Source organism: Mastigoproctus giganteus, chromosome 1 (genome assembly GCF_048544385.1).
Source record: "Mastigoproctus giganteus isolate SK-2022 chromosome 1, ASM4854438v1, whole genome shotgun sequence".
Classification (NCBI taxonomy): domain Eukaryota; kingdom Metazoa; phylum Arthropoda; class Arachnida; order Uropygi; family Thelyphonidae; genus Mastigoproctus; species Mastigoproctus giganteus.
In genome coordinates this window covers 120,043,151-120,057,369 of record NC_143575.1, presented here as the reverse complement: position 1 = coordinate 120,057,369, position 14,219 = coordinate 120,043,151, and the positions used below count along the sequence as shown (strand labels likewise).

Sequence of the window (14,219 nt, the reverse complement as noted above, 5' to 3'; positions counted from 1 at the left end):
ACCATTCAAGGCTTTGTACACCTCTATCAGATCACCCCGCTGGTGCCTAGTTTCCAGACACTGTAATTTGCAAAACTTAAGCCTTTCTTCGTAAGAGAACCCCTTTGTCCCATTCACCAATCTAGTTGCCCTTCTCTGTACTCGTTCCAGCAGCTCTACATCCTTCCTGAAATGAGGCCTCCAGGCCTGTATACAGTACTCTAGGTGTGGCCTGACCATTGCCTTATACAAGGGAATAATCACCTCCTTATCCCTGCTAGAAAAATTCCTATATATCATTGACAATACACCATGAGCTACTCTTGCAGCTCGTCTGCACTGCTCAGAGAACTTCATATCTGCCTGCACCACCACCCCCAGGTCCCTTTCATTCTCTACCACTGTCAGTGTAGTACCACAGAGTTGATACGTTGCTCTGGGGTTGCTGTTTCCCATATGTAGTACTTTACATTTGTCAATGTTAAACTTCATTTGCCACCTCGAAGCCCATGAATAATTAATCCAAATTTATTGAAACAGTTGCTAATGCAGGTTTCAGAAACTTCATTCCAGACATTCATTGTCACATTAGTTGTTCTACCTTCAAATACCACATCACTGATTCAACCTCTCGACCAGGGAATAATAAAAACCTCTAATACCTTTTATAGATTGGATATGAGGCGAAGAATCATCCAGTCTATAGATTAAGGTTTGAGAACATCATCCGATATCGCAAAGCAGATAACTGTTCTAGATACGCTTCATGCGACAATTAATATACATTAATATGTATATTAATTATGCTATGTACATAAGTATAAATTTATTTTATTTTGTTTGGAACGTAAAAATCGGAATATTCTTCCGATTTTTATGTATCTTTTAATTGGTAATAAAGAGTAAATTTGTGATTTATATCTTTATTTTTATAGCCGCTGGATAATAGTTGTCAGTTTTCGCCTATTAGTATTGCCGTTTATTAGAATCAAAATTCAATTTGCAAACGTGAACACCGGCTCTTACTGTAATTGTCAAGATAGTGAATAGCTCTGCTATAACGTGATACATGTGTTCCTAAAATTCTCCACATTATGGTATTTTGCCCATTAAAAACAACAGGGCTTATGGGAAAAATAGGGATAGGGGCAAATCATTCAAAAAAAAAAAAAAAGTTCAATTCTATTTTTAAAGGACACCACTCGTCTGCAGAAAGTTTTTCGCCTTGAATATCTAGTTCACACATACCGTATCTCAGTTTAGAGTTTTCCGGCCGACCTGTGCTTGCCTTATAATCTTCATTACCTATTAATTTTCGATTAAAATCCAAAGCTTTTTCACACAACATTAGTCCAGACAGTGGTTCACCTAAACTTTCCTTAAGAAGAAACTACAGATAAAGTGCACTCTCTAAAGTGGCATTTTCAGATTTCGATATCGTCATATCCCTGCTAGATCCTCCTTCACTATCCATAATCAACACAAATTCTGTTGTAGTGTGGAATTTTTCTTGGTGTCTTAAATTTCTCACATTAAACTCTTTGGAGAGATTTCCTAACTTCCACTTTTTCTAATTCTATTAATAATTTCCGTTTTTTGTTGCAATATTAAAGCTACATGTTTTCTTTTCATTCACATTTTACTGTAAAAAAATGAGAAAAATAATAAATCGCACAGTTTCTGGCTCATATTATTCTTTCCAAATCTGGAGAAAAACTAATCTGAAATTCACTCTTAGTTTCCGAGAAAACCCAGTAGTCTCTGTGATATTTTTCTAAAGCGCATTTTTGAAGGTCACAACCATAAATTAAAAACAATTTACAGTTTTCGGTTTATTGGGGTTTTTTTTGTTTGTAAAATCTGTAATAAAAGGTAGTAAACTCGATCTTTTGTTTATTACAATCAAAATTCAATTTGCAAATGTGATCATTATAACCGGAGCTCACTGTACTACCATTAATAATAAAAAAAAGAAGATCAGCCTTTCAAATCATTCTGGATAACTAACATTCCGGATAAATGATGTTCTACTGTATTATAAAGCTCTCACCAAGTTTGTTCAAACTGTCTTTCAATTGAGAAGACAGACAATAAGAAATAACACCTCTATATATCATAAGTCCACTTATCCTCTATTATAAGGCCACTCAATGTGCAGTTGCAACCTGTTAATGTATCTTAACATCCAGGCTGATCCTTTACTGTTGCTGACAGGGTTCATATTATGTGTTTAACTGGAGAGAGTGGACTTCTTTCAGCTGTGTGTGCGAGTGATGTGGGAGCTGGTGTGTGTGTTGTAAGTGTATATGATTGAAATGAGAGTAGTTAGCATTAGCATTAGTAGAGGCATATGATGCAAGAAAGCAAACTTATGCAGCATCAGCCAAAAAAAAAAAAAAAAAAAACCTTCCACTTCACCCCTCCATTCGTTCGAAATACCTGTCCAGTTGAGCCTTAAATTTATTTAGGCTATCAACTTCAACAACAAGGGATGGAAGTCTGTTCCACCAACCAACTACCCGCTGGCTAAAGGCAAATTTCCGAACATCTATCCTACATCTGTCTTTCCTCAAACCATTCAAGGCTTTATACACCTCTATCAGATCACCTCGCCGGTGCCTAGTCTCCAGAGACTGTAATTTGCAAAATTTAAGCCTTTCTTCGTAAGAGCAACCCTTTGATCAATTCACCAATCTTGTTGCCATTCTCTGTACATGTTCCAGCAGATCTACATCCTTGAAATGAGGCCTCCAGACCTGTATACAGTACTCAAGGTGTGGCCTGACCATTGCCTTATACAAGGGAATAATCACCTCTTTATCCCTGCTAGAAAAATTCCTATATATCATTGACAATACACCATGAGCTACTCTTGCAGCCCGTCTGCACTGCTCAGAGAACATCACATCTGCCTGCTCAATTACCCTCAGGTCCTTTTCATTCTCTACCACTGTCATTGTAGTACCACAGAGTTGATACGTTGCTCTGAGCTTGCTGTTTCCCATATGTAGAACTTTACATTTGTCAATGTTAAACTTCATTTGTCACCTCTTAGCCCATCTGCTCAACCTTTCCAGATCCCGTTGCAGCAGCATAGCGTCAGTAGTGTCCTTAACAACTCTGTCAACCTTTGTATCGTCTGCAAACCTGGACATTAAGCTTCATATACCATCATGAATATTATTTATAAATACAGAAAACAATAATGGACCCAACACTGAACCCTGAGGGACTCCAGTAATAACATTAGTCCACGATGAGCAGTGTCCATTGATTACCACTCTCTGTCTTCTCCCCCTCAACCACCCCTTTATCCATAGCAGCAATTTGCCTCCAATGCCACACTGCTCCAATTTATGCAGCAGTCTTCCATGTGCAACATTATCAAAAGCCTTTCTAAGATCCAAGTATATAATATCAAAGTTATTCCCTGCATCCAGTTCTTTTGTGACTGCATCATAGTATCCAATCAAATTGGTCAAGCAAGACTTCCCCTTAACAAAACCATGCTGTGTCCGAGCTATAACTGAAGTCTTGTCTAGATAATCCTGCAGTGCTTTTTTAACCAGTGCCTCCATTAATTTTCCTGGAACAGAGGTTAAACTCACAGGTCTCTGATTACTTGTGTCAGCCTTTGATCCTCCTTTGTGAATTGGGGTCACATTTGCACATCTCCATTCTATGGGTACCTCCCCTGAGTCCAAGGAAGCTCTCGTAATTATGGCTAAGGGTTTGCTTACTTCCTTTGCTGCTTCCTTTAATATAACTGGATAGATCCTATCCACCCCAGGTGCCTTTCTTGTGTTTATTTTCAACAATTTCTCTTCCACTTTACTCTCCGTTATTACAAGATTATCTAGCTTACTGCCAGAGTTGAATTCACCTCGCTGAATACCTCCTCATGTGTGAATGTCGATGCAAAATATTCATTTTGTTTGTTAGCTACCTAAGCAGGATCATCAACAGTTGAACCATCGATATCAAGTGGACCAATCTGATTCATTCCCTTCCTTCTAGAGTTTACATAAGTAAAGAACTCTTTGCTGTTTTTCTTTGCATCCCTTGCCAAAGATTTCTCATAATCTGCCTTCGCCTGCCTAACCTCCTTTGTAACTTGGTTACAGATCAACTTGTATCTATCATAGGCTTCTGTGTCATATGTTAATTTATATGTATCCCATGCATTTTTCTTGTCTACCATATGTCTCATTAGATCATCTGACATCCATTTAGTCCTAAACCTTGAACAATATTTCTTAGTTGGTATGTAAAGCCTAGTAGTGTCCAAGATAAGTTCTTTGAATGCTTCCCATTTTGAATTTGCTGTTGGTAACATCATCAGTTGGTCACACTGTATAGAATTTTAATACTGTCTCAGACCATCGTAGTCACCTTTACGAAAGCAATAACCCTTCCCTTTATCCCTGATGCTAGTTACCTCTTTGAGTAAATCCCACTTCAGTACACTGTGATCACTGCCACCTAGTCGATCTTCTGTCTGCAGATCCTTAATGCATGAAGAATCACTACTGATAATTAAATCAAGAGTATTACTCCCTCTAGTTGCCTCCCAAACATGCTGATGTAGAAAATAATCATCCAATAAATCCACAAAAGCCTTGCTAGTGTGTGAGTGACCAATCTACAAATTCCAGTCAATATCTGGGAAATTAAAATCCCCCATTATAAGACTCTCTGATTTACTGGCCCACTCTATTTCCCTGTACAGTTTCTTATTATACTCATCAGAGTCATTAGGCCTATTGCACACTCCTACTCTGAATTTTGATCTCCCAATGCTTATGTCACACTAAACTGACTCAACTGAACTGTCCAGTGATGTTGTTGTTGTTGTTTAGTTTTTAGGAGCATTAGCAATTAAGGCCATATTGCTCTGGGGATATGCGGTGGTCATTCCCTGACCTTCCCGCATCCTCCGTATTTGGTGGTCACGGGCTTGAACCCCGGTTTAATCAAGAAGCATGTGCTATGCACTGCTGCTCCTGCCCACCTGGCTTCGGAGGCGCCATCTGTCCAGTGATGTCGACTGGCTTCACGTCCTTGGATTTTGTGTTTCTTAACTAATAGCCTAACCCCTTCTCCCTTCCTATCCTGTCTATCCTTTCTGTAGACGTTGTACTCCCCAAATTCCAGTTCTGCATTCCTTATATCTGTGTGACACCTCGTCTCTGAGTGAGTGCTGTGGGATCTGTAAGATGCTTCCTGTTGGAGGCTCTCAGTGTGTGAGGGCATGCATGATGAAGAAACCCCCACATGTTTATGTGTAGATGTGCTGTTGAATGAGAGTATGTGTGCTCAACTGAGTTTGCTTGGTGCCTTGCCTTTGCCAGGGTCAACTTGCAGAACTTTTTTTGAAATACATTTGTTTCATATGGTCAGGGGAATTCTCAGGTTCCGTCTTGAACCCAAAATATTATCCAGAGGCAGGGACCTCTGCTCACCAACTTTCCATATAACCTTCCTTTCCCCTATTTCCTGATCCCATGCCAGTGTTCACGGGGATCTTTTAGGGTTGCCTTGTGAGGCTGCTTGATTAGAGGAAATCATATCTTCTTTAGTTCCCATGGAGGATCTTCCAACATGCCGATTAGACCCCCTAAAGTTGTTTTTTCCCTTCCTACACCTGACAACTTCCTCCGGTTCCATACTAACCTACAGTTACAATGGATGGTCCTCTCAGCTGGGACCCGAATGGGGAACCTTGTCTACCCACAAAAACCAAACTCCATGAAAACTCCAGTAGGCCGAACCCATTTTTAAACATGCTCTTCTCTACACTCCTATATCTTCTGTTCTGGAAGCAACCCATATGGGCTGGCTGGCTGTGTATCTGCTGGCATGTGTGGCTGGGCTTTTCCTTGGGTTGGGGTGATCCTCACTCCAGGCAAGGACTGTATAACTGTTGTATCCTTAGCTTTAGAGAGAGAGAGAGAGAGAGAGAGAGAGAGAGAGAGAGAGCGAGCGAGCGAGCGAGGAAATGTCCCCATTGTTATTCAGTGGGCTGTCATAAATGAGAATTGAATGAATGTGAGCGAAAGTGAATATCCCACTTACATAGATGTATAAGTGTTCCCTCTGAATATATGTCCTTTATAAAAAATAAATAAATAAAAAATACATAAATAAAAAAATAATAAAATAAAAAAGTAAATAATAAAAAATAAATAAATCTACAACTAGTATATGGCAGGCTAGGATGTGTATCAGTAGAGTGAACAGCATATCATTGTAGATTTTAAATTATTTGCTTCCGTACAGACCAATATGTTTCAAATAGAGAAAACTCTATTGGCACTTTGGGGCACCCGAGTCAGAAAGATGGATTCTCCATTGTCAACCCAGAGTAATGGCAGTTATGCCAGATCTGATTTTCACTGATTTTTATTGTTGGGGTCATTCCAAAGGCATGGCACATACCACTGAAGTATACTCTCATCAGGAACTTTGGCGAGTTCAGAATGCCATCAGTGCTGTTAGAAAAACACCATACATTCCTTAGTGTCTATGAGCCTTGCTTGTATGATGGATAAATGCATGTGCTTACTGCAAACAGAAGTGATGTTGCGCATTTACCATGAATAACAACTGCATTATCACGTGACCCAAATTTCTGCTGAGAGCTACACTAACATCCTACATATTAAATGCAGAAAGCATTTTGGTTTGCCAACCGTTTTTAGTAATTGGTTAACCAGTTTTCTCGCTGATCGCGCACTGAGGGTGATGGTAGATGGCTCTCTGTCTTCTAACTTCTCCAATAATGCCGGTGTCCCCCAAGGTTCAGTTCTTTCCCCCACTCTTTTCCTCTTGTATATCAATGACCTTCTTCCATTGACTGGAAATCCTATCCATAGTTTTGCCGATGATAGCACATTGCATTCCACTTTCCATTTTGAGAAACCTTGTCCTGCTCAATCAGCTACAACTTCTCGAAAATCTGCTACCAATTCCTTAAATGGTGATCTTCAGATAACTGTCCAGTGGGGCAAAGACAACTTAGTTGATTTCAATCCTTCTAAAACTCAGTCATGTCTTATATCTCGCAAAAAGGATTCTTCTGCTCCTATGCTTATCTTTAGTGACACTCCGATTTCTAGGCAAAATGATATATCTCTTTTCGGGATTACCCTGACTTCTAATCTCTCTTGGCACAAGCATATTACAAATATTGCTTTCTCTGCATCTAAAAAACTTGGTTTTCTCTTTCGCTCTCGGCGTTACTTTTCTTCCAAACAGCTGCTCACTCTGTATAAATCGCAAATCCGCCCTGCCATGGAATATTGTTCCCACATCTGGGGTGGTGCCCCCAAAACCTCTCTCAGGCTTCTTGATTCCATTCAGAAGATGGCAGTTAGGTTAATTAATGATTCATCTCTAACAGAGTCTCTCTACTCGCTTTCTCATAGACGTACTGCTTCTGCTGCATGCCTCTTCTACAGATACTTCCATGGGCACTGTTCTTCTGAATTGGCTTCTATAATTCCTGCTCTCTCTTTCAAAACAGTCCGAACACGTGCCGCCACCAGCCAATATCCATTTACTGTCCAACTTCAAACCCACAGAACCAACTTTTCATCTTCCTCATTTATTCATTCAACTGCCGTTTTCTGGAACAACCTTCCTTCATATGTATTTCCTGAAAATTACAATCTACAGAAGTTCAAGTGCAATGTCAACAAATATCTTTTTTCGTCTTCTCAACCCCCAACCCAAGCATGGTACTAAGTACTATAGATTCTAATACCTCTTGTGTTTGGGGTTCACATAAAAAAAAAAAAAAAAAAAAGCAGTGCATTGTAAATGAAATGGAATTTCCTGGAATTTTTTTTTTAATAAAATTTTATTTTCTGAATTCATTTTGATTGTGTCATGTGTGCTTTATGTCATTTCCTGTAGTGTACCATATGAAAGTTTTACAGTTGTTATTAAAAATTATGCCACTTTTTAAAAAAAACCCTTAAGAACACCTTTCCTAACACACACTACTTAGTGATATAGTGTAAGATAAGGCAAAGAGATGGATAAAAATATTAAAGCTAATAGTGTACTCAGTTACTAACCTTTGGTTCTTCTGGCATGAGCTTACAAAACTCTGCAGTTAATTCTGTTAGAACGCGAATATTAAACTACAAATGAAATAAAATAATTTTTAAAATTACATCAATATACACAATAACACAGAATGCTTTCAACCTATACTGAAATAATTATCAAGGAAATTATAATTGTACAGTAATTTAAAAGGAACAAAACTTCTAAAACTTTTTTTAATTACATTTGTTTAACTTTAAGCCAATAATTAGTATGTAATTTTAGATAACCATCTAAAATAAATATACAAGTAAAAAAATCCTTCAAGATCACATTACCAATACAGAGGATGAAAGACAATGTAGGGATGAATAAACATTCAGTATACACAAAATTAGTCACTAACTTCCAAACCTAAGTATATTTCACACTAAACAGAACATGTTGTGTAAACAATAATTTATTGTTATAATATATTATTATAAATATGAAATTTTGATGACTGCCTCTAGAATGCAAATCCAAATTTTAATCACCAAATTATAAGTTCAAAATATAACCCGAGTTAATTTTCACCATTCTGAATACTGTATACCAAAATTCTTATATTATTGTCACTGTAGCTCCCAATTTTATCACCGCTTGATCACTGTGCAACCCACACCCTGTAGAGCATTGTGGGTGGGGAATAAAATATGTAAACGGAATAAAAATATAATTTTTTTTTTTCATTTACTTTTTCTTTCGTAAGGATCCATAGAATTTGATTATGTCCAGCAATAGTCTGCCAGTATCACTGGAGTTTCACCTTCCTTGGTAATATTTCACTCTCTTTTTTTTTTTTTTTTAGCAATATTTGGTTGAAAATGTCATTGCTGATGTGTCCAAAGTTGTCTGGGAAAAATTCTAATATACAGAAATGGAAGAAATGCATTTTTAGAGGCATACTGCAAGTAAGATATTGGTAGGCTTGTAATAAATTCTCCATCAAGATTTTATAGTGCTCTGCTAATGTCCAAAAAAAAATTTCACAAACTTTCTTGAAGGATTTCTAAGCTTCTGGTTCCACAAGATTTAAGACTTTTTCAAATATATTCATCTTTTGGTAACTGTTTGATCTACATGTACTGTGGTTTTCTTCAGAGAAGTTCCATGTTTGTAGGATTCATTCATTCATTCAATCATCTACCAATAGCACGAACTATTGGTAGATGATTTCATTGTGGAGTATCACGGCTTTTGGATTAGAAAAATATACAGTATAATCCAGTGAATGTATTTAATAACACAATAAATATACAGAAGCTTTCGAGGCTGACGAGTCTCTTTGTCAACTGATAGATTGAATTTAAATACAACTGTTATAGTTATGGGTGCAGTGAGCTGAGAGTGTTGTTGTTGTTTGGTGTTTAGGAGCATTAGCAACTAAGGCCCTATTGCTCCGGGAATATGCGGTGGTCATTCCCTGACCTTTCCGCATCCTCCGTATTTGGTGGTGACGGGCTCGAACCCCGGTCTAATCAAGAAGCATGTGCTATGCACTGCTGCTCCTTCCCACCTGGCTACGGAGGTGCCAGCTGAGAGTGAAGTCACGTACTTCCTGCTGATAAAGGGCGCCGGACCGTTGTACTAGACCGGTCAGCCTACCAAGAAAAAGCCCTGGCCCTACTACTAGACCCAAATGTATATGAACCACCATCTGATCCACCCATTAAGGTCTTGAAACGTCTAGAGACACATGTCAATAAACTCGTCAACGCATGGTTTAAAGATAAGAAATTCTTGACTACAACTCAGCGTCTTCTACATGCCACTGATTGCCAATTGCTGCAATTCTATGGATTGCCAAAGATCCGCAAATCGAGTATTCCCCTCAGACCTATAGTATCGTGCTGCAATACCCCAACTATGAACTATCCAAGCATATTGCGTGCCTCCTCTCACCTCTTGTAGGAAATACCATATGCACCATCAAAAATAGCGGCGAATTCATCCACCTCATTAAAGACCTTTCAATTCCTGACAGCTCCATCATGGCATCATTTGATGTGGTCTCATTATTCACTTCAACTGGCGCAAAGGTTCTCGAGGAGCCTCCTGGTGCAGAGTATGGCCAACAGGCCGTACTCTGTGCCAGGAGGCTCCTTGAGAACGACTTAAGCTTTCCAACCAGAACATCACTATCCACTGATGACATCTGCACTGCCCTCAACCTATGCTTATCAAGCAGCATCTTCACCTTTGAAGATTCAGTCTACCAACAAGTGTATGCGCACTGCCATGGGTGCCCCTGTCAGTTCTGTAGTAGCCAACATCGCCATGGAAGATTTAGAGGAGCAGATACACCTGAACCCACCTGTACCTATTAAAACATGGTGCAGATACGTTGATGATATTTTCACTGTAATACCAAGTGACTCTGAAACAGCATTACTAGAATACCTTAATTCCCTGTCTAATTTCATACAGTTTACTCTAGAGTTAGAAGTCAACGAGGCGCTCCCATTCCTGGATGTCTTAGTGCAACGTGTAGGTCCACGTCTAGAGACTTCGGTATACCGTAAACCTATGTGGTGTGGACAATTTACAAACTACAGATCCGGTCATGCACCCAGTCATCTCAACAGCACTGCCCGCACTCTATTCTCCAGGGCTTGGAGCCATTCCAGCACTGATGCAATCAGACGCAACGAGATTTCCTGTGTGAGGACAGACCTGACCAAATGTGGATATCCATCCCATGTGCTAGAAAGATGCCTATTACAAGCACAAGAACTCTCATCCCACCCAAGGCAGTATACAATCCGCCTACATTCCCTACTATCCAGGCGTGTCAAGTCGGATCTCAAAAATCTTAAGAAATTACAACATCAAATGCATACAGTTACCCTGCAGAAACCTACGTTCACTTGTCTCCAGTGTGAAGACCCTTTTCACACCTCTCTTATGCAGCAATGTAATATACTGCATAAGAGAGGTGAGACATCAAGACGTCTTCAAGATCGCCTTACGGAGCATGACAGAGCAATCCGGCTTGCCAAAACTGACCAGTCCGCAGTCGCAGAGCACTTTTGGGCCACCAACCACGATCTTGATCCCAAACATGACTTTGAAATAGTGGACAACTAGTGACACTTTCGTCACCGTGCATGGCTAGAGTCACTTAATATATTGACCAATCCGAAGGCCATAAACCGCTGCAAAGGAATGAGAATGCACCCCATCCTGGAGACAACCATTTTACACCTCGACAAACACTGGAGTAAAAACAGCGCATTTCCGTACGACAACAATAGGAAAACAGCTTGAATAACATGACTTCACTCTCAGCTCACTGCATGCATAACTATAACAGTTGTATTTAAATTCAATCTATCAGTTGACAAAGAGACTCGTCAGCCTCGAAAGCTTCTGTATATTTATTGTGTTATTAAATACATTCAATGGATTATACTGTATATTTTTCTAAACCATGGACCCCAGTACACCAGGCCCTTTCATGATAACATCTTTTGGATTTAATTCCAAAAAGTCAATGAAAAAAAAAAAAAAAACCTTTGATTTCTGGCCTTATTTTAGTTTTAAATATCAAAAATCAGTCCATAGATTTTATGAAATTCTTCATCAGACTAACTCTATGTGAAGTGATGATAAAAATAGCTTTGTTTGATCAAACAGTTGTTCACAGATGAAATTTTTCTTTCAGGTACAAGATTCATGAAAGGGAACAAATCTTAGTTTGTAATGAATGGTTTTGGCTCAACTGTCTCACTCATGCAAAAATTCAGCAATATTTTGTATAGCGAGACATTACCTAAAAGAATCACAATAATTTTGAAATCTCCACAGAGGCGACACTTGTAGTTATCATACTGTGGTTTTCTTAAGAGAAATTCCATGTTCACAGGATTCATTCATTCAATGGATAGCATGAACTATTGGTAGACGGTTTCATTGTGGAGTATCACAGCTTTTGTATTTAATTCTAAAAAAATCAATGAAAAGCCTCCATTCTATTTACGATCTCTTTCAAGGGCATCATGCAATCTGTTAATATCATTACAGTAGCAGAGTGAAGTGTTTCATCATGTAACAAACAATGAAGAAATGAAGAAGCTCTCTTTTGTCATTTGTCAAAGTTTACAGCCAGTAAGTTTTGGCAGTAAACTTTGACTTTGGAAAAGTATGAGATCTGGTAATTGTAAACAGGAGGAAAATAGGAGACAGCTTTATTATTCAAAACAAGCAACAAACAAAAGCATTTTTGAAAAAAAGCAAGAGGAAAAGGGGGGGGGGAATTTTGTGGAAAGTGCTGGAGTCAAACATATGAATTTTATATTAAAGCACAGCCAATAGAGCAGTCTTCTGGTATAGTATTATTTCAAACATTAGCTTACAGAGGATTTTTCTATCTGTGGTTGTTTGGATTGTCTGTTAGGCTTCAGCTGATTGTAACTGAGTTAGTTTCTGGAACAGGACATGATGCAGCCATGGAGGATGTCTTTGTATATGCTAGGTGCAGAGTGTGTCAAGAAATTATGCACCAACTCAGTGTTCTGATGGGTGTCTATCAGATTTTGAAGAGTAGGGTACATGCCCTTGAAAAAATTAAAATGGGGGGGAGGGCATCAAACTCTCAACTACCCAATTCAATACCAGAGATCACTCTTGTGCATCAGGCAACACAGTGGCAATCTTCAGGGCAGAATGTTGTTGTTATTTCGGTTTTTACGAGCATTAGCAACTAAGGCCATATTGCTCCGGGGATATGCGGTGGTCATTCCCTGACCTTTCCGCATCCTCTGTATTTGGTGGTCACGGGCTGGAACCCCGGTCTAATCAAGAAGCGTGTGCTACGCACTGCTGCTCTTGCCCACCTGGCTACGGAGGCGCCGGGCAGAATGTGCTGGTCCCACAGGAGCTAGTTATTGTTGGTGACTCGACTGTCAGGGAAATAGTGTGCAAAAAGGATAGGTGGAATAGGACAAGGGTATGTCTGCTAGGGGCAAAAGTTGATGACAATGTAGAGAAGATATAATCTTCTGAGATTGCAAAAGGTGATATTGTTGTACACGTTGGCACTATTGACATTAAGTGTAGGAGATCTGCAGATTTAATTAACAAGTTCAGGTCAATGTTGAAAAAAAGTCACGAGTTAGGGTTAAATTTGAAAGTGTCTGCAATTCTGTCCAGACAACAGAAGGGAGTATATGATGAAAGCCTTGTCAATCAATATGGCCCTGGAGGATTGTGCAATGGCCATGGCACAGAATTTTTCTCAGAATCGTCTGTGCTTGTTAACAGGAGCCATATTGCTTTTACAGGAATGGGATACACTTAAACAGAAAGAATATTTGTGTGAGAATATTTGCTGATGCTATCGAGGCAATGTTAGTTGGATCAGAAAGCTGCTAGCTTAGGGGGGGGGGGAGAGATTCACAGACTAATAGATTAATAGCTGCAGGCAGAGTTGGAAGTAATTCTTGCACTGCTTCTATTGGAATGAGCAGTAGCCTGGAAAGCAAGTTGCTGGAGAATTCAGGAACTGTTGGACGTCATTGTCAAACAAGTAAATATGTGGGCCATGTTAGGTTAACTAAGAGTAAGAACAGATGTGTGTATACTTCCATTATAGTGAATAAATTTGATGATTTTGTGCTGGTCAAGACATGAGAGGCAGATATTGTTGGGATATCAGAGACATGGTATCACACAGATATAAGGAATGGAGAACTGGAATTTGAGGAGAACAGTAAGTATAGACAGGATAGGAATGGAGGAGGAGTTATTCTTAGTTAAGAAACACTTAAATCTAAGGAAGTGCAACCAGTTGACCCAGATGGTTAGTGAATGTTGAGAAAATTTGGTGTACCAACTCTGTGGTGTTACACTCAGGATAATGGAGAATGAAAGAGTCCTGGGGGTAACTGTGCAGTCAGATATGAAGTTTCCTGAGCATTCAGGCAGGCTGCCACAGCAGGTCATAGGGTCAAGTCAATTGTATATACAGCAATTTTGGTAGCAGGGATAAGGAGGTAATTATCCCATTGTATAAGACAATGGTAAGGCCACATCTCGAGTACTGAATACAGGTCAGTAGGCCTCATTTTCAGGAATGATGTAGAGTTGCTAGAACGAGTACAGAGAAGGGCAAACAGACTGGTGAGGGGAATAAAGGTGTGCTGTTA

At 39.2% G+C, this 14,219-nt stretch overlaps 1 protein-coding gene across 1 annotated transcript in view; it reads right to left on the bottom strand.

Moving 5' to 3' along the window:
• LOC150091114 (propionyl-CoA carboxylase alpha chain, mitochondrial-like) overlaps window positions 1-14,219 on the bottom strand; it is a 1,103,107-nt gene that overhangs the window by 58,192 nt on the left and 1,030,696 nt on the right. The window contains exon 21 of the mRNA XM_090381963.1: window positions 8,061-8,126. Coding sequence (XP_090238089.1) covers window positions 8,061-8,126 — 66 coding nt within the window. The remainder of the gene's footprint in view (window positions 1-8,060; window positions 8,127-14,219) is intronic.